This window comes from Neoarius graeffei, chromosome 3 (genome assembly GCF_027579695.1).
Source record: "Neoarius graeffei isolate fNeoGra1 chromosome 3, fNeoGra1.pri, whole genome shotgun sequence".
NCBI classification, from domain to species: domain Eukaryota; kingdom Metazoa; phylum Chordata; class Actinopteri; order Siluriformes; family Ariidae; genus Neoarius; species Neoarius graeffei.
Window position 1 is genome coordinate 113415271 of NC_083571.1, and position 27675 is coordinate 113442945.

The 27675-nt window shown below is 41.1% G+C and overlaps 1 protein-coding gene across 1 annotated transcript; it reads right to left on the reverse strand.

Annotated features, from left to right (window-relative positions):
- Nucleotides 1–3231: 3231 nt before the first annotated feature.
- Nucleotides 3232–17805, reverse strand: rps29 (ribosomal protein S29). The gene is made up of 3 exons (XM_060917907.1): nucleotides 17696–17805; nucleotides 8512–8611; nucleotides 3232–3339 (listed from the first exon to the last, which is right to left on the reverse strand). Exons 1-3 carry the CDS (start codon nucleotides 17755–17757, stop codon nucleotides 3331–3333), a joined length of 171 nt encoding a protein of 56 aa, XP_060773890.1. The 5' UTR covers nucleotides 17758–17805; the 3' UTR covers nucleotides 3232–3330.
- Nucleotides 17806–27675: the final 9870 nt, after the last annotated feature.

Consider the following 27675-nt stretch of genomic DNA (forward strand, 5'->3'; position numbering starts at 1 on the left):
TTACTATTTCATCTTTGCACTATGCACCATATTGCACCAAAACAGAAAAATCCTTTGTGAAAACAGCTAAAATCCAGATTAATATGAGTGATTCCACGCTTATGGGTACTGAAATGGGGACATGAACTTATTTTTAAAAATTCACCTAAAACCATTTCTTTTTTTACCATCAGGTCACAAAACATGTAATATTTAATGAATGATATGTTAAAAGATAACTTTAATTTTCTGAGATGTAATAAAAACATATTTATATGCCAAAGTCAGAACGTAACAGAAGTGTTGTGGACATATATATTCTCAATTTTAACAATGCAGAATTACTTTTTGAAACATAGGAAGGTGATGTTTTAGCAAATATAATTAATAAAAACGTCTCATCTCATCTCATTATCTCTAGCCGCTTTATCCTTCTACAGGGTCGCAGGCAAGCTGGAGCCTATCCCAGCTGACTACGGGTGAAAGGCGGGGTACACCCTGGACAAGTCGCCAGGTCATCACAGGGCTGACACATAGACACAACCATTCACACCTACGCTCAATTTAGAGTCACCAGTTAACCTAACCTGCATGTCTTTGGACTGTGGGGGAAACCGGAGCACCCGGAGGAAACCCACGCGGACACGGGGAGAACATGCAAACTCCGCACAGAAAGGCCCTCGCCGGCCACGGGGCTCGAACCCGGACCTTCTTGCTGTGAGGCGACAGCGCTAACCACTACACCACCGTGCCGCCCTAATAAAAATGTGTAGTAGAATAAACATACACATTCTTTCAATAAGATTAACATGGTATATAGCTAGATTGTAATTAATTTGTAACAGATGCGAGACGGACAATCGTAACAGAAGTAATGTAACAGACATCATTTTGGAACTCATAGGCTTGACTTTGGCATATAAATATGTTTTTATTACATCTCAGAAAATTAAAGTTATCTTTTAACATATCATTCATTAAAGATTACATGTTTTGTGACCTGATGGTAAAAAAAGAAATGGTTTTAGGTGAATAAGTTCATGTCCCCATTTCAGTACCCATAAGCGTGGAATCACTCATATATCAGTAATATCACTTGTAAAATATCTGAACACTCATACCGTCATTCTGAGCACACTGTATACTTCATACTTGACTTACCTGGATTACTTTGCACTATGCACCTATTGCACCCCCCCCTTTTTTTTGGGTGGTTTGTTTTGTGTATACGCTTTTTATGTTTTGTACTATGACAGCTAAGTGAAACCGGAGTCAAATTCCTCGTGCGTGTCCACATACCTGGCAATAAAGTGTTTCTGATTTCTAAACACACAGCCCAATGTACAAATCTGTTTTCTTTGACTTTAACATATTATGAATCAGCATAGGGTCATTTGTACCTTGACCACTATGTAACCAACACTCAAAGCACAGAAGCACTAAAACATTTACCCTTTTTCTACAACCATATCACAACAGCTTCCATAAGCACTTGCATTACGAGCAGCTCCATGAACAAGGAGCATCTTTCAATATTTAAATAAACTCTCAGCAGATAAACTTTGATCACATGTAGAAATTTATCTACTGGAATCATTCGCTCAATTGGGTAAAGTATAAACAGTACTGCAAGTAATTACAACCAGATGAGAATTAATTCAGGGATGGCAATTTTCCGCCGAACGGCGGAAATCCGCCGTTTTGAATTTCAATTTTATCATTTTTGTGGAACGTCTAAATCCGTAAAGAAAAGTTTTAGGGGGGGTTAGGTACCTAACTTTTATTGCTGCTACCGAGATGAGTGTCAAATCGTATCGAAACCACATGTCTCGCGAACAACGGAAGCTTCTATATCGAGTGTAACAATGAAAATAAGCAAACGAGTCTGTGATTGGTTGCAAAGTGAAGGATTCAACCAATGCGAAAGCATGTTTCATTTCACTGGCCGCCATTTTGCCTTTCGCTAAATGTCTTGCACGAGGTTTTGAGAGCATTGTTTTCCGCGGAAATATGAAGTTTTTATCACGAGATCAAGAAGCATCGGTGGCTGAAATTGACAAAAATGTCAAGAACAAATTTCGTTGGGATTGGCTACAGCGGACAGTTACTACGAAAGTGAAACTTGGAAAAAAGATCGAGGCGATCAGCGAGACGCTTGAACAGTTTATCAAGAAGTGCGATTTGCCTGGCAAAGCATTTTGCATTTATTGTAACGATGTGATCAACTACGGATCCCGTGGCTGTGTGGCATTAATTGACCATGCTTCTAAGGTCAAGAAACACTCGGATGTTATTGCACTTCGTAAATATGCCTGGGCAGTCAGAGTAAGTTGTCTTTTTTCTATTAAACTTTAGATACTTATTTTTATCATGTATTTTTCACACAATATACATGTAAAATGGCTAGAAAATAGGTAGAAGAGGCTAAAAAGGCTAAAGCTTCAGGGGGGCTCCGCCCCCCTGAACCCCCCGTTTGGAGTTTCAGCTGAAATAAAATTTTCCTGTTGCCATCCCTGTTAATTATCTGACTAGATCAAGTTGATATGGTCATAAACTATAAAGCTAGCCGCACACTACGGCGATCCACGCGGTACCGAACCGACCCATTTCAGAGCCGACTCCCGACAGGACACGCACATATCCCCCGACTGTTGACGAGTGCAGTCGCGATTGAAGCGACACGTGAAAACTTAATAGCTTTGTGATTGGCTATTGGATATAGTTACTGTTAAATCCAACACTTGAAGATGCTACAGGCTGAATTACAAATGACAACATGGAATATGTAGCGCACTATCTAGGCTGCATGAGCTATTATTCCCAACCTTAAATAGTGCACTTATATAGGGGAGTTAAAGCGATTTGGAATTCAGCCACACAACTTGAGTAAAGTGGCTTTCCAGCCCACTGTGTCTATGGATAAAGCTTCAGTCTATGGAATTACAGTATATACCTGCATTAGGTGCTACCAACACGTATTTCTCACGCTAGAAATTGTTTTTAATGATGTCACATGTTATATGCAAAAGATATGATTGGCTATTGCTAGCGACTCTCGCCGATCAGTCTGGCTCCCGATTAGTTTTTCGAATCGGCTGCGAGATGAGTCGGTACCATCGAAAACTAGTCTTTACGCCTGACTCGCGACTTCAGTTGGCTCGGTACGCTGAAAATCGGCGTAGTGTGCGGCTAGCTTAAGACGTTACATTTAAGATATCTGTACCAAGTTTAATACGCAAATGAACAAACAACTTTAATAAGGAAAAAAATGTTTATTTGTAATTCAAGCGACTTCATGTCAGTCGCTAGGAATGATGTTTCCACATGGCTTTGGTGAAGCAGTCCACCTCTTTAATCCAACTGAAAAAACACAAACAAAAAAAATTGTTAAACATCTCAAACATTAATCCCATAAAATCCTACACATCCACTGGAACATACAGCGTACGACTCCGGGATTTTCTTCACTAAAAATGCATAAATTTGAAAAGTTCACTGATTAGATAAAGAATTTTGAGTAAGTGATCAATTAGAGGCAAGCTTTTTGCATGTAAAAAGTCACAGGATGGAAACCTCGGGGCAGAAAAATCAAATAAAACTTGGTTTAACGCCAGACGGCCTTTCGATTTCATAAAATCGGGAAAATTTAGTTCCATCTGAAATGTGGTTATGATAAGTTTATTTCTATAATATCTCAAAATATATCAGCTCATTCTGTGGCTGGTAAGTTATTTAATTTGAGGGAAAATAATGTGCATGAAATCGCTCGCTTCGCACAGTCAAGCAGACAGAGGAAGTCCGTGTGCGCATGCGCAGGTTTACCGCCACCTTTTGGGTTTTACAGCAGCTGGCATCCGCAGTGTTGCATTACTGCCATCTACAGGTTTCCCTTTGAGCGTGCACTGACAGTTCCATCATTCTGTCGCTAAACGAACAGCTGATCACACCGAGGTGCTCGCTGACCGCCGATATTTATTAGTTTGATATTTCCTTTCCTTCATGTATAACGTCTTTTCTTCTCGCTTTCCGTTAGTCGGTCTTTCACGTTTCATTTGCACACTCATCCTCCATTTTTCTCTCCTGTTTCAAATTTGCATCCCACGAACAGGGAAAGGACATCACGGGATGCATTACGTAGTATCTTGAATTGGTCACCATGAAGCGGGGAAAAAAAATAAGAGAATTTAGGGCCACATGGCTCTAATTTCATTAATTGTTGTATTTAAAATAGTGCTGTCAAGCGATTAAAATATTTAATCGCGATTAATGTTGCGACTGTCATAGTTAACTCGCGATTAATCGCAATTTAATCGCACATTTTTGTCACATGAAAAACCATGTAATTCTCTTATCAGCATAAAAAAGTGAATGGGCTTGCTCACCGTTCAAACTACAGGGGTACACGGGGGATCCGAGATCCCCTGAAACAGACATGAGATCCCTTGAAAACATGATTTGGGAAATGTTGGGGGGTCTCTAAAATATTGGCAAAATGATGTTTATTGACAGCAATCGTGTGTAACGGGAAGCATTTGCATATCTGAAGTGAGCGCGCGATGGAGAGCCGCGCTCTGAGACAAGCGCAAGCACCCCCCCCCCCAAGGGAAAAAAAAAGGGACCCCCCGAAAATATCGGCATAGTTCGAACACTGGTTGTACCAATGTGTTTTTTTTTTACTGCAGAGCATAACACGTCTTGTCACAGCCACTGCAAAGTGGGGCTGGAGCCGCCGATGGGAAAACGAAACCTAAGCCGAGCACCATGGCTCTTCGGGGGAGGGCAGAGGACTCTGGCTGTGCGGGGCATGGCATCATGTCACAGAGCGTTAATCTCGCGATAAAAAAATTATCGCCGTTAAAATTGAGTCAAGTTAACGCGTTAATAACGCGACATTTTTGACAGCACTAATTTAAAATAAACTAAAAATTGGAAGTCTGATTTGAATTGAGTAGCTTTTGGTCCACTAAAAAAAATAGTAATTGTGTGTCCGGGAAAAATATTTTTTTTTGAGCTTTAGAAATCTGAAAGGCAGTCTAGCTTTAAATTAATCAGGGGCGTAGCGGGGCGGGGGTCCTGGGGTGCCTGTGACTGACACACACCCTTTGCTGGACCATACATTTTTTCAATAGCTGCATAAGAATATTAGAAAAGCAGCCACTGTAATTTTTCAAACTTTTTTTTTTTTTACTAAACTACATTGTCACCTCAGCCTCATTCGGGTTTCTATAACCTTGTATGGACTTCTTGTAGTTTGGGCGTGAAAACCCAGTTCTGCACAAGCACAACACGATCGCACTAGAAAGCATGTTCAAGCTGCCAGTGTAGCTGCAGTCTTTTTAGTTGCGAATTATGAGTGTTTCCTCGTGTTAATAATTCGCCATGTCAAAACAAGCGAAACTTTCCTCCTTCTTTCGACGTGAAAAGAGGTAAGCAATTTATTATATATTTTTTTCATCAAAGTTGCATTTTGTGGCTTCGAAGCTAAATTTTAGTGTGCCGTTTCTAAAACACATCATCAAGAAAACGTGGAAGTATACACTATGGCAGAGCGATCGACATTGGCAAAGATGTCAACTTTCTTGTCATTTGTCATCCACGATGCCTTTTACTTCGAAACATTTTGACCGATGAGCAGCAAGACAAGTTGTTGTGTCACATTCAGAAGTTTGCCGATGACACAGCCATCGTGGGGTGCATCAGAGACAACAGAGAGGAGGAGTATAGGAGCCTGGTGAGGGACTTTGCCGTTTGGTGCAACAGGAACCATCTGCAGCTCAACACCTCGAAGACCAAGGAGCTGGTCATTGACTTTGGGAGGTCCAGACCAAGGTCACGACCAGTTCTGATCGAGGGAGTCGAGGTGGAGGCTGTGGATTCCTACAAGTACCTCGGGCTGTGGCTGGACAGCAAGCTGGACTGGACTTGCAACACCAAACACTTATACAGGAAGGGACCGAGCAGGCTGTACTTCCTGAGGAGGCTGCGGTCCTTTAACATCTGCAGGAAACTCCTGTGGATGTTCTATCAGTCTGTGGTTGCCAGTGTCCTGTTTTACACCGTGGTGTGCTGGGGGGGCAGCACATCCAAGAAGGACACATCCAGGCTGGACAAACTGATCAGGCGGGCTGGCTCTGTGGTCGGCATGAAGCTGGACTCTATGGTGACGGTGGCAGAGAAGAGGTCTATGGACAAACTACTGAACATCATGGACGATGCCAGTCACCCTCTGCACACCGTCATCAGCAACCAGAGGAGCCTGTTCAGTGACAGAATGCTCCTTCCCAAGTGCAGGACGAACAGACTCAAAAATTCCTTTGTCCCTCACGCCATCAGACTGTACAACTCCTCTCTGGGGGGGAGGCGGGGTAACAGGAGGACAGAGGACAGGAAGGAGCAGTAGCCTAGCCTGACAAACAATACTGGACAATGTGCAACACCTCTCTTGCTGGACTTTATTTCCCCCCCCTTCCTCTTCCCGATATCTTATTCTTATTTATATTTGTATATACAAAATCTCGTCTCGTCTCGTCTTCTTCCGCTTTATCCGGGACCGGGTCGCGGAGGCAGCAGTCTAAGCAGGGAAGCCCAAACTTCCCTTTCCCCAGACACCTCGGCCAGCTCCTCGGGAAGAACACCGAGGCGTTCCCAGGCCAGCCGAGAGACATAGTCCCTCCAGCGTGTCCTGGGTCTTCCCCGGGGCCTTTGTCTATATACAAAATACCCAATTTAATTTATCTACAAGTTTTTCCTCTATTTCTATTCTCTGTTTATCCTGTAATGATGCTACTGGAATTTTAATTTCCCTGAGGGAACCTGCCCAAAGGGATCAATAAAGTTTTATCTTATCTAAGAATAGAGAGATCTGAATCGGTTGACTAGGGTAAGATGTCGAACCGCCATCCATACACTGCCGGATAAACCTATTCGGCCTAATTGTTGTCCGACATCTCAACAGCTCGCAACATGAGAGGAAAGAATGATGCAAAGACCGTGTTATTTTCTCAAATTTATTTTTTCATTTACAAACCTGCAGGTATGTACTCAGGCTGCCAGTCAGAGTGTGACCCCCCCCCTTTGAAAAATCCTAGCTACGCCCCTGCTAATGATTTGTAAGAAAACTGAACACACAAAAGAAACATATGAGTAGCACGCTGTGTGAGCACAATCGCTATCAGGCGCGTTAAAATGTAAATAACTTTTCTAGAATTTCACCAAAACTCATTGAATTTTCAGCATTGTAAGAGAACTCCCTAAAGTATTATTCAGCAAAACCCCAGAATGATAGCACAAATCTAGAATTTTTAACAGAATTTTAGTTCTTAAAATTTAACGTAATTATGGACGTCACGCGTAACATTTACACCCGTGAAAAATCACTTTGAATGCTGTTTTGAAAGTTTTGATCAAATATTCTCTATTATAAATAAAAAAAAAAAGCTTAAATATTATAAACACACAGTCTTTTAATGTATCAAAAAAATAATTTTGATAAAGCAAGGAAATTCGGAAGAAAATTTGTTTTTGCTTGTCGTGCACGTCACGCTACCAAAATCTAACTAACCCCTTCACGAACAATTCCAACTTTCATGGACTTGTAGCACGAATAAACCTTTCAAAAAAAAATATAATACTTCTCACCCAGTAAATTAGAATCCTGGTGATTTATATCCTCGTAGCGTCAGTAGATCTAGAGATTTAGTCGATTTAGTAAATCCCAAACGCCATGAAACACGCCAGCCATCTATGGTGAGAAGTGCTGCTGTAGTTGAGAAACTCATTTCTCCCGTTTCCAACCAACTCCGTGACCCAGACCAAAATAACAATGTCACGCTCATCACTTAAGGATAATTTATGCCAAGTTTCACGGAAAAATACAGCGAAATAAACTTGCTAGAAGCATTTTTCAAAATCCCAAACATTATGAAACATTTCTTGTAGGGCTTCAGGTTACAAATTTCGAGAATAGAGAAACTGCGGCGCAAAAGTTTGCCACTAAACTCGCGAAAATACTCCATCCTAGCGAGTTTCACAACCGAACTAGGCTACGTGACAGTCCGTGACCACCCAGGAATGTTCTAGAAGGTACGCTTCTGGGCACGTGCGATCGAGAAAGACGCCACGTGAAGGTAGTAAAGGTAGTATTTCCACTGTCTTATGACGTTTTTGCTTGTTTTAGCGTGATAAACAATGCATTATGGGTAATCATTAAAATGCTGATTTCAAGGTTAAAATGGGTAAAAACAACTAATTTATATAGATGTTGTAAAAATTGTGCCTAATAGTTATTTCAGTACATAAACTCAAAACCTGAATTTTAAATTTTTTTCCCTATGTTACACCATTGTGCATCTATAGCATGCTACTCATCAACAAAATTTAATAATTGGCAAGAAAAAAAAAAAAAGTCAAATTACTGCCTTCTTCAGAGTTAAACAAAAAAAAATTAAGAATAAGGGTTAAAATTGTGACTTAGTGCCGACCATAACACAAAGAGAGAGAGAGAGAGAGCAGGGTGAATAAGTGGATACTTGCCTTCACGAAGCCAATGTCTTTGGCGTATTGCCTGAAGCACTGACGGCACATGTTGAGCCCATATTTGCGGATCAGACCATGTCTGTTTGAGCACACACGGCTGTGAGGAGATTAGACAAGAGTTAGCTTTAGCTTTCAGGAGCACAACAACTTTTTTTCGTGGTCCAAATCCTGCGCTCTGATTGGCTGGTGAGCGGGTCCGTATCCTACGGTACGGACCCCAGTTACGGACCTCTGGCGACTCGCTCATTCACAACAACAAACACAGTAGCAATTTTTGTCAACATTTATCTTTTTTTTTTTAAATAAGATTTGTTTATAATATCAAAAATCTTATAAATTTTTGCCAGCATTTCTCAGGAGAATAGCATTAATTCTACCAAATCGCAGTGACGTACTTCCGGTTAACGTGAGATACACACGCGTGCCGCCATGAGTCAGTACAACGTTGGACGCCGTGGAGTTCAGAGCTGTCTTGTGGTCTTCCTTCTAGAGCTGTGGTTTTTTTGGATTAAATTCGGTTTTATTCAGGTAATTGATATTTATATGGATATATTATATTCCTTTTCTTATAGTTTCTATGAATTTTTTCTTTTAGAAATTTACGACTTCTTTATGTTTTGGGGGTTGTTTTATTAATGTTAGTCACATGGACTCGTATAACTTCACGAGAACTTTCATACCTCAGTTGGTGTAAAACCTAACGAGGAAATTTAGGGAAGGGTCAGTCCATGAAATGGGGTTACCAAAATGTGACATACAGGGAGTCACTTAAAACAATTTACAACTGAAAACAACTTTTATTTCCATGAGCAGGGGTGATAGCGTTCCGGCGCGGCGCGCCGGAACGCTATCACCCCTGCATGAAGCATTGACCATATAAGAAAATATAACATAGTTAAGATAACTCCTGCTCTACAATGTATGATAAAATCCATAAATATTTACCCGGTTGCTAATGTAACAAGGACACGAACAAGCTTTTAAAAATAAAGGAAAAATATTGATAAAATCAATTTTTTGCTTTTATTTGCTTACTTTAAACATTAACACTGAATAAGAATTCATTAGAAATATTAGCTCAACATCATAAACACTGAAAATATGAAATACCAGTATTTCACAAACTTCATAAAATCTCTAAGATTTGAACAATAACAACAGTCATTAACAGGAAACAGTTTCATCCTTGATAGCGATGAGAGCACGTGTTGTGGCGTGTGAGATCCCGCGAGAAGTTATCTCGCGTCAGGTCAGCTGACCTAGATTGAGTAAATAGGTCTCGCAGGTTGTGAACGAACCAGGAAGTGAGTGGACGCCAAGTTAGGATGTGAGAAAAAACATCGATAATTTCTTTTATTGCCGTTTGTTTAAATTTCTTTCTACCTACATCGTTTTATAGTATATTCTTCTTTATATTAAAAACATCAATCATGATTTCAACTCGTTTTATCATTTTTTATAAGCCTGGTTTCTAACGTAACCCGGTAGGACATCACAATGTTACGTTCACAACCTATTTTTAGTGGATGAATTCGAAGCTAAATAGTTTATAGAACCTTCTTAACTTTATTATGTGAGTGTAAAACTAAATTGCAAGTGCCATGAAACTAATTTTATTGAAATTCTCAGAAAGTAATGAAGGTTTATTTAAGCTCGAAGTCAGCAAATATTCCATGTCACAAAAAACGTGTCATCCGTGTCCAATCACAGGGGAAGAAAATGTTTCACATTTCTTTATTTCAAAAGAAAACTTCAGTTTTTTATTTATTTTATTTCTTCAAACAATATTTATGGATAATCTGCTAAATATTTCTTTAAATCATGGAAATTAAAGATGAAATGATTATGTAAACCCGGACCAATGAAAAGTAACATCATTTCATGGACTGACCCGGAAGTAAGTGATAGTTCCCTTAAAAGATTCACTAAGAAGGGAAAGTGATAGTTTCCCTACAGTCTAAATTCGTAATACTGTTATTCTACTTAAAAGTCGACAATGTCATTAAAATTGGTAATAAAAAAAGGGAAGTGTTAGTTCCCTAGCAAAAAAAAAAAAAAGGAGGAAAGTAAGTGATAGTTTCCCTACATATGATCCACAGTCGTATGAATTTTGGGAAACACTACGTTCATAATCTTCGATCTAGCTTTGCTTCAAAGAATATTCAATGAGTGGCGTACAACTCTGCTGTATGGATGCTCTAAACAAAATTTCGTTGTTCTTTTTTGAGACAATGACAATAAATAGTCTGAATCTGAATAAGACTTGTGAATTCCGATTCACACTACATATTACTTGTTCAGATTCTGAATCTGAATCAGACTTGTGAATTCCTATTCACACTACATATATTTTTTACAGCATGGATAGCAAGAACGACAGTGTTCACAGCGAAAGCGAGTTTTACTACCCTGAGGAAGAAGAAATAAAAGAAAACATTTCAGGAGAGAGCTAAAAACCTGTAATTTGCTAACACTGAGCAAAAACACGGCTGAATCCTGAATGACTCCTATTTGTATAAATAGGGGACTACATAGGCGGCAAAATGTAGTTTTTTTTTCTTGCCATGGAAGTGCACTTGTATAGTGAGAAGGAAGCAATTTGCATTACAGCCGTGAATGAGGATTCAAAATGGCGGCTCGGCTCTGTTTTCTCTTCTCTTTCAGGCGCTCTCGTTTTCTGTTAGAATTTGGTAAAGAAAGAAATATATATTATTTACCAGCTTAAGGTCGGTCTGTATCGTGAAATACCGTGACCTCGGTCACGGTATTTCACGACACAGATCTCCAAGCTGGTAAATAACATGTATATCCTACAGAACAGCAGGGAGTTTGGGCATGGGCCTACTCTACAGTGCCTGGGCCGGACAAACAACAGCATAGCTTTTAACTAACACTCTAACCAGCTAAGCTCAACTCAACTCTAGCATGCTTCAGATGGTGTAACAAGACCTCGAAATGACTGTGACGAGAAATACTGCTCTTGGAAATACAACATTAAGTTAGTAAGGGGTCATCCATAATTTATCATTATCATGAGTCTACAAGGAGTAGACTTTTGAGCAACCCCCCCCCCCAAAAGTGTACATTAGCGGACAAAAAAAAATGATGACGGATCTACGTGGAATAGGAATTCAAAATAAAACCATGTGTTCCAAAAAATTGCGATGAAAGTTGCGGTGTTTTTTAGGTTTTTGTTGCGATTACATTGCGGGAGGAAGTGAAAGTTGTGAGAAATTGTTGCGATTTTCTCTTTTTGTGATTAAAATTGAGTGATATGTTAAATATTAAGTTATTACTGAAAAACTATTGATTAAAAAAACCAGACACTGAGAAATGGTCCTATAAACAACTTTACCAATATAAAAGATTACCAGGACTACAAAAATGCAGAAAAATAGGCTTTACTTATCCAAATGCTCCTGTTGGTTCAAAAGTTAAAGTGCAGAGAACCTCACAGCACAACGTGAAGTTACCTTAAAATATAATATAAATGCCTCAGCTTTCATGCAAAAAAAAAAAACTATTAATACTAGTACTGTGTGCAGGCAGTCTCTCCTGAAGACTAAATTAAACAATAATTATAAACTAATAAAATAAATGGCTCAGGCTTCATAGAAGAAAAAAAACAATTTGAACAGAATCTCACAGCATGATGCTGAAGCTGCCTAAACAATGGAAAATAAAATACCATTTTGGCAAAAATGTTGGCATCCATTAATTCCTTGTATTAAGTAAAAAAATAATGTAAAGTGCGCACAGTCCTTCACTGTAAACATACACTTTCAGTAACAGAATTTAAGCCTACATAAACACTGACTCGCACATGCTGCTTCTCTTGAATGTATACACGGAAGTAAGCAGTGTTGCCAGATACTGCTGACGTTTTCCAGCCCAAAATATGTTCAAAACCCGCCAAAATGCACTTGAAACCCCCCAACTGGGCGGGAAACTGCCCAATCTGGCAACACTGGAAGTAAGGCGGAAGGCAGTTTGTCGACGTCACCAATGATTGGTCAAATTTGCGGGAAAGTTGTGGTGATTGGATATAATTGCAACACCGCCCTGAATTCGCGGGGATTGGTTGAATTTGCGTTGAAGTTGCAAATCGCAACATCGCAAAATCCTGGAGGGTGTGATTTTTTGAAAATTAGGAAGTGTCTTTTTAAGGGGAGCTGTTGCCTTTTGGCTTTGAAACATTCGTTTTTTTATTTTTTCCAAGCAGCCTGTCCTGCCCTAACTGCCTCCTGCCGCTTCTCAGATGAATGCAGGGGGTGGCACCTCACGGAATCCAGGGACACATGTCGGCCAAAACGAATCCGAGAAAATCGCAAAAGAAGCATTTTTTTTTCAAAATTTGTGATTTTCGTTTTTTTCCATAATGTGCAAGTTGAGATCTTGAAGAATGCAATCAGTATTTCAGATAATAGATTGTTTTGTTGGAAAAGCATACATTTTTTTGTTGCAAATTGTCTCGTTTTTGTCAGGACTGTAGCCTGCTGGGGTGTGTGGGTAAATTACCATATGGGCCATTCACGTGACGATTTAAGTCTTTTGGTTTTTTTTCGCCAATCAGCTGTATGATACGAGCTGAGCTCGTGGCTACTTAAGCTGCATACAGGCATGTAATTTCACTATGGAATGAATATGGAGCAAGCTAAACAGAGCGCAGAGGAGCTGAAACACCGCGAAGCAAACAGACGCACAGTAGTTACATCGGAGATGACCATTTCTAGCAAAAAAAAAATGCAACCAAAAGGAAGTGTTCTAGGACTACATTCCATCGGAGGCATTGATGTGTGCGAGGCGACGTTTCTCTTTCTGATGGGGTAAGTTTATTAATCTAAGGTTGTGTGGTTATTTTTGCATGTAACGGAGAGTGTTGTGGTTTGGTTACATGAAACTAGCATTGTGTTAGTTGTGTTATCATCGTGCTATCTTTCTTTCTTATGGTGTGAGTAATTTTTCAACCACAAAACGTTAAAGTATACTTTAGGACTTATTTTTGTACTTCATAAATGTTTTGGGCATACTTTGCATTAGGGGTCGACCAATAATCGGCCTGGCCAATATATCGGGCCGATATTCTGCATTTTTAGGGTTATCGGCATCGGCCATAACTTCCACCGATATGCCGATAACATGCCTTTTTGCAGCCATTTTGTTCCTAACATGACTGTCACTGCACGTCCTTTCCTGCACTCACCTCTCTGAGTTCAAGAAAACGGTCCCGCCCACCACAACATCTGATTTGTTTGGCACAAGAGATATAGCCAATCGACACGTGTAGCTAAACGCTGTGAACTGTTTCAAGGCGGCCGTACGGGCACTCGGGCAGAAGCGGCACAAGGGATACAGCCAATCAACACGCGTAGCTAAACGCTGTGAACTGTTTCAAGACAGCCGTATGGGCACTCGGGCAGAAGCAGATCCCAATTCAAGGTAAGGACACGCTGCTTTTGCCGCAATAAGTCACAAACGCACAAGTTGCAAAAGCACATCATTATATGTTACATTCTTCATCTACTACTCGTTAAAATTGTCCATTTGCATCTGTGTAGCCAGGCAAACTTAGCTTACGGAAGGAAGCACTTGAATTAGCCTACAACCAACTAGTCTCGCTGAAACTACATGTAACGTTGTCCATAGTAAGCAGTCCCCAGCATAACGTAGGCTGCAGTCATTTTTAAATCCCCGTCTGGAAACGTTGTGAATGTGTCAGTAGTTCTACTCGAACAGTAGAATGACAGCCATACAGAGAGGTGGTCAAGGGAAGACGAAATAAAACGTAGTGTTTGTGTTCTGTAGGCTAGCGCAAGCCTACTGGCTATTTGTTATGGTGATGAGTGACTTCATGACATGACTCGTGCTCAAAAAGCGCACTGCACTTGTATATGTTAGGTAACTTTATAAAGCGCTATTTGAACATTTAAACAAGCCAGGTGTGATATGGTGCTAGTAGGCTGTGTAATACTGTAGGGAGTTTGTCAGGACGCTTGTTGTGGGCTCAGTAATTAATTGTGTCGTGGATGCACACTTGCTTGGATAAACGGTAATGAACAAAATACATCAATTAAACTCTTGACTTAAATGTTCTTATGCTACTTCACATTGCGCTGTAATCTACTCCACTAGTATTTATAATTCTTGCGCAAGTGATTCTCCTCGCTAGCACTTCTGATTCGGAAAGCGATATACTCTTAAAGGAGCAGCCGCTCCTTTTAACCAGAGCTTTTAACACTCCGTTCTCACTTTCTCTATCCAGAATCCAGTGTATTTTCCACTGAAAATGGTGAGCTGTAATATAGTAGGGAGTGATTTTTTTTTATTGGTGAATATTTATTTTATTCTAACTAATGTTTGACTTTATTGTACAAATGCTGCTGGCATCTAGTCTGGTTAACACCAGACCATATCACAAGTGTAATATGGTCTGGAATCCGCCTATTGAATTTCTTGTAGGGGAGGCGTGGTTTACGATTGTCAACGGCCGTTTATTGGACGTTGCGAATGTCTATCATTTGGCGTATACGTAGCCCATGGCCAATCATGGCAGTTGTACCCGGTGACGTAGTTAGAGCGACGAAGAGGCGAAGAAGAGAAGGAAAGAGAAAGCAAAACAAAAATAGGAAAACAATGGCACTGAATGATTACTGCCGTTTGTGCAAGACAAATATGAGAGAAGCTGGTTTGGTTCGTATCGCTCGCCGCCATGTTAAATGTGATCCGTAAACAGTCCCAAATAAACTACAAGCTTCCGTTTGTCGAGGAGTACGCATCACCGTCTTTCCACCCCTCCCCACTCTCTGATTGGCTCCCTAACTCAGGCGAGCCTTTAGACCAGACCTGGGCATTTTCCGGCCCGCGGGCTGCATCCGGCCCTTTGGTTCATTCTGACTGGCCCGCGTAAGGTTAATTAGAAATTACAAAATAAATGTATTTTCTAATTTTACCTCATGCATGGACTGAATGTACATTGCTTTTATTTTGAAGTTGTGTTCAACATGACATGAAATCCCACGAAACCTACCGTATTTTCTGGACTATAGAGCGCACCTGTATTTAAGCCGCATCCGCTCTATTTTTAAAAAAAAATTTAAAAAAAGATATACAAGCCGCACCGGCCTATAAGCCGCAGATATCTATGTTGAAAAATTAGATATTTACTGCATGTACAGAACGATTTTGTACTGTAAATGTACATGTATGTACCTGAACAGATTCTTTCCGAACAGTGCCTTTTAACACGGCAGCAACTTTGCTGATTAAAACGGAACAGAACCAAGAGAAAATAACCGGGATTTATTTACCTTCATTTCTCCTGTGTTTGAAACCACAAGTCACTTTAATCATCTTCGCTGGATTTGAAAATAATTACCAGTTAGTAATTTGTCGTACGTGTTCTATCTGCTAAAGATCTGCTAATTCTTCTTTGCATTGATTTTTCGTCTATCCTATTTTTGATTCTACTTCCGGTTAGAGCGCCCCTAGCGGTGGAAGAAAAATCCACAGAATAGCCGCACCTTTGTATAAGCCGCATGGTTCAAAACCTAGGAAAAAAGTAGCGGCTTATAGTCCAGAAAATACGGTAATCCCGCGATAACTACTTCCGTAATTTGTCCAGACCAACCACAAACTTTTACGTCATCCTTCAAACGGTCCAGCCAATCACATAGTGTGACGTCACCAGCAGGCGCCGGAGCCGATCTGTAGATCTGATTCCTACACCGAATGGACTGATGATCATCTGTCAGCTGTGCTTCGCATCTCCACCTCAGACATTCAACTTGACTCTGATGCACTCGTTAAAGACCAACAGAGACTAGATTTCTCTCACTGAACAAATAAAAAACTGAAAAACACCAAATGAGGTGATTAGACTACAAATCTGGGCATCATTATTATAATATGATGCATCTTGTTTGATATTTGGAGCAGAAAGACAATATTGTGATGTCTTTATTGTGTTTTGGGGTGAATGTGACTGAAAAAAAATTGGTACAAACATTCACATTTTGTTCACCATTGTTTTGGGAAATTTGATTGAATAAATGACATTTTTTGTAAGGCAACCTCGTTTTTTCCCCATACTCTTACCAGTCTTAGCAGCTTGTAAAAACAATGTTATTTACTGCTTTATATAAAGAAATACAATTAATATTATACAGAATTTAGTTCAGGCTTTTGATCCGGCCCTCTACAAAATTTTCTATTTCTCATGTGGCCCCATGGAAAAAAGAATTGCCCACCCCTGCTTTAGCCCATAGTTTCCATGCTGTCTTTTCAGATCGGAACGATTGTGCAAAGCAGCATGGGATTTCCCAGGCTAGCTGGCATCTCCCTGCACAAAATTTCATGTTCAATTTTACAATTAAACATACATTTCATGGATATGAAGGTCTGTGTCAGTGTGTGCTGTTTAATTTCATGTGAATTATAATGTTTACATTTATCGGTTATCGGCATCCCAATTCCATAATAATCGGTATCGGCCCTGAAAAAAACATATCGGTCGATCCCTACTTTGCATGGAAGGAAAATTGACGTGGTGATCTTTGTTTACGTGAAAGTAGTATCGTGCTAGCTCGTAGGAGGTAGAGCTTTCCTTAATATCATACAGATGAGCAGCATTATGTGGCCGCCCTGCACCCAGAGTAACTGAGGAGGAAAACTTTGAGTTTATCTATCAATAGCTCAAAAGGCGGATCCGTGATCTGACTGCTCGTACTCGTCTGAAGGAGTCTTGTGAATAGCGGTATTTCTGCTATTCACAAATTTGTAAACGCGGTCAAAATCTGGGTCAGCCATTGTTATATTGAAGAAAGAAAGCGTGTAGAACTAGCTGGCAACACCGATGTGGCGAGAAATTTTTAACATGCAGCCGCCGATTCGCACATTGACGCATCTTTTTTTTTTTTTTTTTTTCATTTTTAAAAAGTGTACGCCTGGTCATTAACCCCCCGCGTACGGTTTGTACGCTCGTGATAATGATGAAAATTATGGATGACCCCTAAGCACCAGAACAGATCCTCAGACAGCTTAGCAGCCGCCATGTTGGAATGAGCCTCATCCATGCGGTCAAAAATAATACTCCGTTTATTAAATAATTGTCACTACAGCCGACAGGAAAACCCTTCAGCAATTAAACCTACTTTAAAACACATGCAATAACAGTATTACAAACCAGGCTCGGGATCCCTGGCCGAATTTTCTTGGGTGACTCCAATAGAGCTGCTGGTGGCCCATCTTGTCGCTTTGTCTCGGGTTGTCGAAAAGGAAGACGATAGAGTACGCATGCGCAAAGAAGCCGATTCTTCTTCGGAACCCTCAACGCTGATGCTGTGACCTGGAACGTGATTAGTCTCGCCGCCTTTCGGTCAATGGATCGGTCACTCGTCAAAGAGGCTAAGAGCTTTGGATGGACCATTGGGCAAAAGGTGGACGAGATGGAGCTCAGCACAGTTTGTGTATCCCCCATAGTGGTGCTCCCTGCAGTACCACCATGGATGTATGATGACCTTAAGGTAGACCTATGGTTGCTTGAGAAGAGACAAGAGGATGAAACAGATAGCAGCATAGTTATGTGGTACATGAGGGAAACATACACAGAGTCACTACAAATCTACACTGATGCATCAAAGAAGGATGAAAAGGTGGGGGTGGCCTATGCCATCCCAAGGGAAAAAGTGGATGTGGCAAAAAGAATCAGTAACAGCTTGGCAGTGTATACAGCTGAATTGATGGCAATATGGTTGGCGCTACAGTGGGTGGAGGATAACAGGCCACAGAGGGTTGTGATTGCGTCTGACTCAAGCTCAGCACTCATGAGCTTAAAAAATGTACAGTCTGAGTCAAGGCAAGACATCATTTTTGAAATTGTACATATGGGAAATAACTTGAGGAAGGCTGGGGTTGAAATCACATTTCTGTGGGTACCAGCACACATAGGTGTCAAACGGAAATGAATTGGTTGACACACTTGCCAAGGAGGCCTTAAAAAAGGAAGAAACTGACATTGAAGTGCTGTATAGTAAGGCTGAGGTTAAAAGTATTGTCAAGGCCAGGACAAGAAGTAAGTGGCAGAGCATGTGGAATGCTGGGGACACTGGAAGGCAGTACTATGCCATTCAAAACCAAGTGGGAAGAGCCAGGAGCACAAGCAGGGAGAAAAAGGTGGAGGATGTGTTCTCCAGAATGCGTTTTGGACACACAGCACTTAACAGCACACTATACAGGATTAAGAAACATGATGATGGAACCTGTGAGTGCAGTGACAGCCAGGAGACCGTAGAACATGTTCTTGTATACTGTCCAAAATACAGTGCTGACAGGGAGGTGCTTATAAGGCACCTACAGAGGGAAAAAGTGGTGTTTAATGTCCAGAACATGCTGCAGTTAAGCACAGGAGAGGTGTGTTTCAACCACCTATGTAGGTTTTTAAAAAAACACAGGCCTAATTAACAAAATGTAGCTGGAAATCTGAGTGATTTCTCTTCCTTTTATACAATTTTTTTTCTTTTCTTTTTTTGTTAAGAATTGTGGGTGGTAGTCTTCTTCCACACTCCAGTCCAGAGGTGGCGGTAATGCACCAACAAAGCTGGTTGCCAACCGCCATTCTTCTTCTTCTTTTAATTGGCGGTTGGCAAACAACTTTTTGGAAGCATTACCGCCACCTACCGAAATGGAGTGTGAGTCTGGGTGTAAACTACCTCTACTATAAACAAAATAATAATTAAATAAAAAAATATTATTATTATTATAATAATAATAAAAAAAGGTAAAGAAAGAGTGAAAAAAATGAAAGAGAGAAGCTATTATATTCTTCTAATCAGTCCAGTGACTTCCATAAAGTGAAATAGATGCTTAAAGCACATCTCGCTTGAGTTCCTCTGCAAAATTGCTTTTACATTAAAAGGCACACTTTCTGACTGTAATCCAAGGATGAGGTGCTGCCTCTCCTGGTCAAACTTGACACAATGTTCAATTACATGCTCCACAGTCTCAATAGAACCACATACACCACACTTTCCATCCTCATGCTTTTTAAAGAGAACTAGTGTACTGTTCAGACCAGAATGCCCAAACCTCATTCTAGATATAATATCCTCCTCTTTAGTGGATCTTGCTGTTGGTCTTGCATGACCTACCACCCTTTGAATTGCATAATATTTCCTCCCAGTAGTTGCACCATTCCACTCACTCTGCCATAACTCTCTGGACTTTGACTTAACTAGTGACTTTACCTCAGTCTTACTATAGGCAATTTCTAAGGTGACCTCAGGGGTCACACATGCTTTTTTGGCGTTCATGTCTGCCAACTCATTCCCTCTTATCCCAATATGTGCTGGGATCCATAAGAAAGTTACATCTGTACCTGAGTTTATAATTGCCAACCGCCATAAAACCCTAAGAAGAAGAAGAAGAAGAGTAGGAAATGGCTGAGCGTAGCTGTCAGTCAAACACAAGTTAGCCAATGGGAATGCATTCCTGGACAGCCCACCCACAAAGGAAGTTTGTGCCAAAACTGCAAGCAAAAAGTCAGGGAGCGCAAACGAGAAAGCTGGAATCGCAACCAAAATAAATTACGTCAAACAAAACTGAGAAAGACGCGGAACAAAAATAAAAGGTTTCTGAAGAGTAATAGACTGATATTTTGCACGATTACACGAATAATTGGTTTGCCAGTCTAAAAAAATTGACTTTTTTTTGTTTTTTTGTATTTTGATTTGTCGTTTTTGTTTGATATTTCAAAAGTATTGTATGAACATTTTGGCACAAAATTGATTCCATAGTGGGGCGGCACGGTGGTGTAGTGGTTAGCACTGTCGCCTCACAGCAAGAAGGTCCGGGTTCGAGCCCCGTGGCCGGCGAGGGCCTTTCTGTGCAGAGTTTGCATGTTGTCCGCGTGGGTTTCCTCCGGGTGCTCCGGTTTCCCCCACAGTCCAAAGACATGCAGGTTAGGTTAACTGGTGACTCTAAATTGACCGTAGGTGTGAATGTGAGTGTGAATGGTTGTCTGTGTCTATGTGTCAGCCCTGTGATGACCTGGCGACTTGTCCAGGGTGTACCCCGCCTTTCGCCCGTAGTCAGCTGGGATAGGCTCCAGCTTGCCTGCGACCCTGTAGAACAGGATAAAGCGGCTAGAGATAATGAGATGAGATGATTCCATAGTTTTTAACTCATTTTTGGGTGCGGAATCCAAAACTGATCTCAGTTTTTCTCTATCACGTCAAGTTTTTTGAACTATAGACCACTTGCATGTGACGTCACAGCCGATCCAGATTGTAAACAGACGCCATCTTGTTGGTCAAACGCCATATTTCCGCCATCGCAATTTACCGACACTACCGAATCTTATAAAGATCATCCAAGTCAAGCAACACTAGCATCTTTAAGATCAGCTAGGAACGCCGTTAAACACACAGTGAGAAAATGCGCGAACGAGTTCTGGATCAACCTTAGTAGCACAGTTCAACAAGCGTCAGACACAGGAAAAGTGGTCATAACGTGTGTGTGTGTGTGTGTGTTTAGTGACACAACTTGGGACAGAATTTTGAAATTTCATAGGCTTTGCAAACAAATGAGATGCTACCAACAAAATAAACACACACATTCTGTTAGGCTTTGCACCTAAACCCACAGAGCATTGTCCTAGAGTACGTGTGTGCGCGCACACAAAAAAAAAACACTACACGTTCTGCCAAATATCACAAAGCAGCCATTTTAATAGCAGACTTGCTGTGGCTTTTCAGAACATGAAGTTCTGCCATGTAGTTTCTGCACTAAAACTGAACTCAAGCTGGCAGACATCAACAGTGTACAGCAGGCAGGAAAGACAGTGATACGCTTCACACACTTTACACTACATCTGCACTAAAGCTGTCTGTACACACCTCTCCGATTACCTTGATATATCTAGTATCAGTACTAGTACTCAATACTTAAGTGACTTACCTGTCTAATGAGGATTGTTATTTTCTTGTTTACAAGATGCCACATCTGAGGGGGGCTGACAAATCCTGAATTTCTGTAAAGATAACTGTCCAGAGATTTATAAGCACGCAGTACTTCACCACTGAACAGCGAGGGAAAGTTAATTCCACTGACACGGTCGTGAAAACTACGTCCGGTAATCAATAAGGGTCACTAATCTGTAGGTCGTTTATTTTAGACATATATCTAGTTATCTGTTCATTAGAAAAATGAGCCGTGTAGTCCATCGGTTGAAATTGATCCATTTTGTATACGAGTGCAACAATATTCAGCTGTGTTGTTGACCGACAAGATGGCGGCTGTTTACATTCCAGCCGGGATTCGGTCACGTGACTGCAATAGGATCCCCGTTTTCTTAAGAAATATGAAAAATACTGTACTTAACAGATATGTGCTTGTTTTATAAAAATTTACAAATATTGACATACAATGAAATATGAAAGAAGCAGGCATGACTGCAATGTTTATTTAACACTATTATGTTTTTACAAAGGATATGGCTACTGTAATTATAACTGTGTGCAAGAAGAAGAAGAAACCTTTATTCATCACATGGCCACTTCAAGCACAGTGAAATTCATCCTCTGTATTTAACCCATCTGAAGCAGTGAACACACACACAGCAGTGGGCAGCCACACCAGAGCGCCCGGGGAGCAGTCAGGGGTTCGGTACCTTGCTCAAGGGCACCTCAGCCCAAGGCTGCCCCTTGTTAACCTAAGAACATGTCTTTGGATTGTGGGGGGAACCGGAGCACCCCCATGCAGACACGGGGAGAACATGCAAACTCCACACAGAAAGGCCCTCGCCGGCCACTGGGTTCAAACCCGGAACCTTCTTGCTGTGAGGCGGCCGTGCTAACCACTACACCACCGTGCCACCTGTGCAAGTAGTTAAGGTAAAAATTTATGTCTATAGCTCTTTCTGGAGTGTTCAACTTGAGGACTATCGCGTTTGATGCTCCAACAATAGTCAGCCATCATATGTACATCCCATCTACCCTGATAATGTTCTTCCATAACCTTCAAATAGTCTTACTACAGTGGAATTTTGCTTATCTGGAGGGTAAGCTATGGAGAAAAAACTTGACGTGCTAGAAAAAAAACTGACTGCAATTTTGGAATCAGCATGCCAATTTCAGTTTTAATCAGCATAAAAATCTAACTCAACAGAATTTTTTTTTTCAAATTGTTCCCCAGTGTAATACATTTTTAATAATAATAATAATAATAATAATAAGCCTAACTAGACTGCATTTCCGCAAAGAAAATGCAAAGTGTGCTTGCTGAGCTATAGCAGAACAGAAGAAAAAAAAGAAGGGAAAAAAAGGAAAAGACAAGTGCAGTTCAGACCCGATTGCATGAATGTGTCAGCGGAGTTGGTCTGAAGTATCACATGAAGTTTGGTGCATCTCTGATGGAGCGTGTCTGAGTAGGACGACTCGATTCATGAGTCCTATTCATTTTCTATGGGAAAAAACGACAAGGACAACAGAATGGGTGCATCGATCCAAAAGCTGTATACAAGCACACTACACCAGTGGATATGTGGTGAAGTGTTACTGAGCAAAACTCCATTCATTTGAATGGGGCCAAAAATCAATGGAAGCCTATGGAGGGAAAAAAGGATGTGTGAAAACCAAGAAAAAGATGAGTGCAGGTCTCAGATGAGGGGATGGATATGTGTGGGGACTTGCCCTGAGGCATCATATGAAATCTCTTGAAGTTTGGTCACTCAGTTAAAAAATTTGACGGAGAGTGAAAGCTTTTTTCCCGAAACGCCATTCATTGTCAATGGAGCCAAAAATGAATGGATGAAAAAGTGGGGCATGAAAAGAAAGGAAAAAATGAGTGCGGGTCAGAACCAAATGCATATAGACCCTTCCCACTGACGTCACCGGAAACCGGAAGTAAACAAACCCTGCGCCATATTGGAAGACCAACAAACTCGTGATTAGGGGGAAATAACGGCAGCACGCGGAATTTAAACCCACGAGGCACTTGATTCATCATAAACCTACAATGGTAAACTTTTGTGCTGTGTTAGGGTGTTCCAACAAAGCTGATGGGAAAGGTGAAAAGAAGTCGTTCTTCAGAATACCAGCTGTGATTGAGACACAAGCAAACCAAGGAGCTTTCTGCCAGGAGACAGAGAATAAGTGCATTACTGAGTGTCTGTGAGCAAAGGAGAGCCTGAACGTTGCAACCTCTCTATTGGCTGTTTATTGGTTGTTTGTAAAAATGTATCAATTGTTGCCCTTCATCGCGGACTCGAGAGACGAGACCTGACGAGTTAGTTCGTTGGTAGCAGAACAAAATGTCTGGACACAAATCGGGTTTTCAGAAAAGGAAAGAAAATAAATGCAGGGTCGAAAATACAAAAAAGGAGGCAGAAAAAGCAAAACGAGTTAAGGTAGGACAAATGGTTACTTTTCTGAGGCAGCCCGCCGTGGCTGCAGGCTTTCAGTTGTGTCATTGAATGGTTACTTTTCTGAGGCAGCCCGCCGTGGCTGCCTGCAGGCTTATTTATTATAGCCCATTTAGTTAAAAATAGTTGATATAAAATGTTTATAGTTATAGTTATGTGATGGTTGTCCTCAGTGTTCGAACTATGCCGATATTTTCGGGGGGCCCCTTTTTTTCCCTGGGGGGTGCTTGCGCTTGTCTCGGAGCGCGGTTCTCCAAACACGAGAAGCCTATCTTACGCACATATCACGTGGACTCCACACCTCCACACACGCATCGCGTCTGAAGTCATAACTCATCAGGGGAAATCGTGTCCGCATTGGCATGTTCAAAACACAACCTCGCGTCAACAATGATACCACACGCAAGAACAAAAAAAACAGTCAGGCTACTCAACAACCAACCTGGCAGCAGCAGTCGTTGTCATATCGGTTTATTTTATCTTTGATGTAAACACAACACTTCGGATATGCAAATGCTTCCCGTTACACACGATTGCTATGTCAATAAACATCATTTTGCCAATATTTTAGAGACCCCCCAACATTTCCCAAATCATGTTTTCAAGGGATCTCATGTCTGTTTCAGGGGATCTTGGATCCCCTGAGTACCCCCGTAGTTCAAACACTGGTTGTCCTGATTTAGACTGGTGTGGGTTTTTTTTTTTTGGGGGGGGGGTTGCGCGATGTTGCACCCGGGTCCAGATTAGGGCAGAACCGGCCCTGGCTACATTTCAGGTGTAGTTTGTTTTATGTATGTATGTACTTGCATAGATGTGTACTTGGTCTTCCAATATGGCGACTACCGAAATCTCGCGGTGCGGTGACATCATACGGGAACCCTCTATACTGTATGTGTCTGGGGAGTTGGCCTGAGGTATCACATGAGGTTTGGTGCATCTGCGATGAAGCGTGTCCGAGCAGGACGATTTGATTCGTGAGCCCTATTCATTCTCTATGGGGAAAAAATGACAGAAAAATGACAAGAACGAGAGAACAGGTGTGTCGATCCAAAAGCTGGAAACAAGCATACTACACCGCTTCAGGATGGACGTTTCTGAGTTGGAATGGTGTTGGTATCTCAAAAAAAGCTGTAGGAGGAGTAGCGGCTCCAAAAAACGGGTGAAACGGAATAATGAAAATAAAACTTAAGAAGAACAATAGTGTGTTTTTGCAAGCACACTAATAATACATTTTATTTAAGGCGCCTTTCAGGGCACTCAAGATCACCTCATAATACACATAAATGACTAAAAAAAAGCAAAAAAAGGCACAACAATGCAATAAAATCAGAACTCAGCAGTAGTGGATGACAAGTTATAGTGAGTGGGCAAGTTTGAAAAGGTGGGTTTTGAAGATGGATAATGAGTTAATGTTCCTGATGTCAGGGGGGAGGGAGTTCCAGAGGCGAGGGGCAGAGCGGCTGAAGGCTCTGGACCCCATGGTGGACAGACGGGCAGAGGGCACAGTGAGGCTGATGAAAGAGGCTGACCTAAGTGTCCGGGAAGGAGTGTTGATGTGGAGAAGGTCGGAGAGGTATGGGGGGGACGAGGTTGTGGATGGCCTTGAAAGTGTGGCGCAGGATTTTAAAGTCTATGTGAAATCTGACAGGAAGCCAGTGGAGTCGTTGGAGAACAGGAGTGATATGATTGATGGATGGAGTTCTGGAGACAATAAGAGCGGCTGAGTTCTGGACCAGTTGGAGCTTATGGATGGACTTGTGGAAAGATTGACTTTCGATTTTCTTTTGGTTGCTCCTGATTAGGGGTCGCCACAGCGGATCTTTCGTCTCCATTGCTCCCTGTCTTCCGCATCGTTCTCTACCACTTTCATGTCCTCTCTCACCACATCCATGGATCTCCTCTTTGGCCTTCTTCGTTTTCATGTACCCGGAAGCTCTATCCTCAACATGCTCTGCATCTCTTCTCAGGATGTGCCCATACCATCTCAGTCTCATCTCTCTTAGCTTAAAGGTCATAGGCAAGGGTCAGAGGTGGGACGTAGAATATCAACTTTTTTTTTTACTCTTTTTATTGATTTTTCAATTTTTATAAACACAAACATTAGAAAAAACAAAACGTACAAAACAAAAAAGTCCCACCCCAACCTAACCTAACAGAGAGCACTGCGCTATATATATCTATCTATACATAAAGTAAGTAAATAGAAAGATGACAGGAGACAGGTACACGAAGAGCACATACATGAAATAAATGAAAGGGCAGACAGTCCTCATCTTCCAGGGACAGATGGTGAGTTAAAGCTTCTGTAAGAAGGAATGCAATGGTTCCCAGATCCTCCAAAACTTGTCCGATTTGTGATTAAGGTCATGAGTCAACTTCTCGAGAGGAATAAGAGCAGAAATCTGTGATATCCACATGTCGACTGTAGGGACCTGGGGAGTTGACCACCGCAGCAAAATACATTTTTTAGCCAGAAACAAAATTATCAACAGAGATTTGGTGTCCATGTCCAAGAAATTATCTGGAGCATGGCCAAGTAGACAGAAAGAAGGAGTCAGCAAAAACTGTTTACCAGTGACCTCCTGGATTACAGGGTGAACCCCCTTCCAGAAAGTCTGGATGCGGTCACATGACCAAAACAAGTGAATAAATGTACCTTTGTGTGTTTTACATTTATAACAAAGGTTAGAAGTGTCAGGGAACATTCTCTGGAGGCGAACAGGTGTGTAATACTGTAAGTTCTGTGAAAAAATTTAAAGTTCTGTTCGTGTATAGAGATTGAAGTACATTTAGGAAAAACCCCGCTGCAGATCTTGTCCCAGTCTACAGGATTAAACGTTACCTCCAGATCACGCTCCCGCAACAGCCTCGGAGAGTCGTAGCCTGAAGAATTAGAATAAAGTAATGAAGTATAAATCTTGGAAATCAGTCCTTTGGGAGATTTGGCCAAAACTATAGTATTTTCCAGCTCTGACAGTCTCATGCGGATCCGACCTGTCCTCAAGAGAGACCCTATAAAGTGACGAATTTGGAGATACTTGTAAAAATCCATGTGGGGGATATTAAAACCAGCCCTGATTTGCTCAAATGACTTAACAGAGTCAGAGACCAACAGGTCTGTAAAGTTTGACAGGCCCTTAGATGTCCACTCCATCAAACCAATACTCCTAATCTGTGCCGGTAAATCTGGATTCAGAGCCAGGGGAGAACGGAGAGAGACGGCAGGGGAAATAATTAGGTATTCCTTCACATCTCGCCAAACCAGTAATGTGTTATAGAGAATTATGTTATTCTTGAGATGATTTAACTGATCTATATTATTGATAAAAGGAAGAGAGTTAAGCCTTCTGGGATAACAAGATAGGGATTCAAGACCCAACCATAAGGAATCTTTCCTGTTCATAAACCAATTTGACATCGTTTTAAGTTGTGCTGACCAATAATATAGTTGTAGATTGGGCAGGGATAAGCCTCCCAGATCCTTTGGCTTAGTAAGTATAGAGAACTTAACTCTCTGGTGTTTGTTATTCCAAATATAGCGAGAGACATGAGAGTTCAGTGACTTAAAGAAGGCAGGAATCAAATAACACAGGAGATTTTGAAATACATAGTTCAACCGAGGAAGAATATTCATTTTTATAGTGTTGATTTTCCCAAGAAGAGAAGTTAGTAAGGAGGCCCATTTTGTCAGATCATTCTTAACCTTCTGAATTAGGGGTGAGTAATTAGTTTCAAACAGATTATTT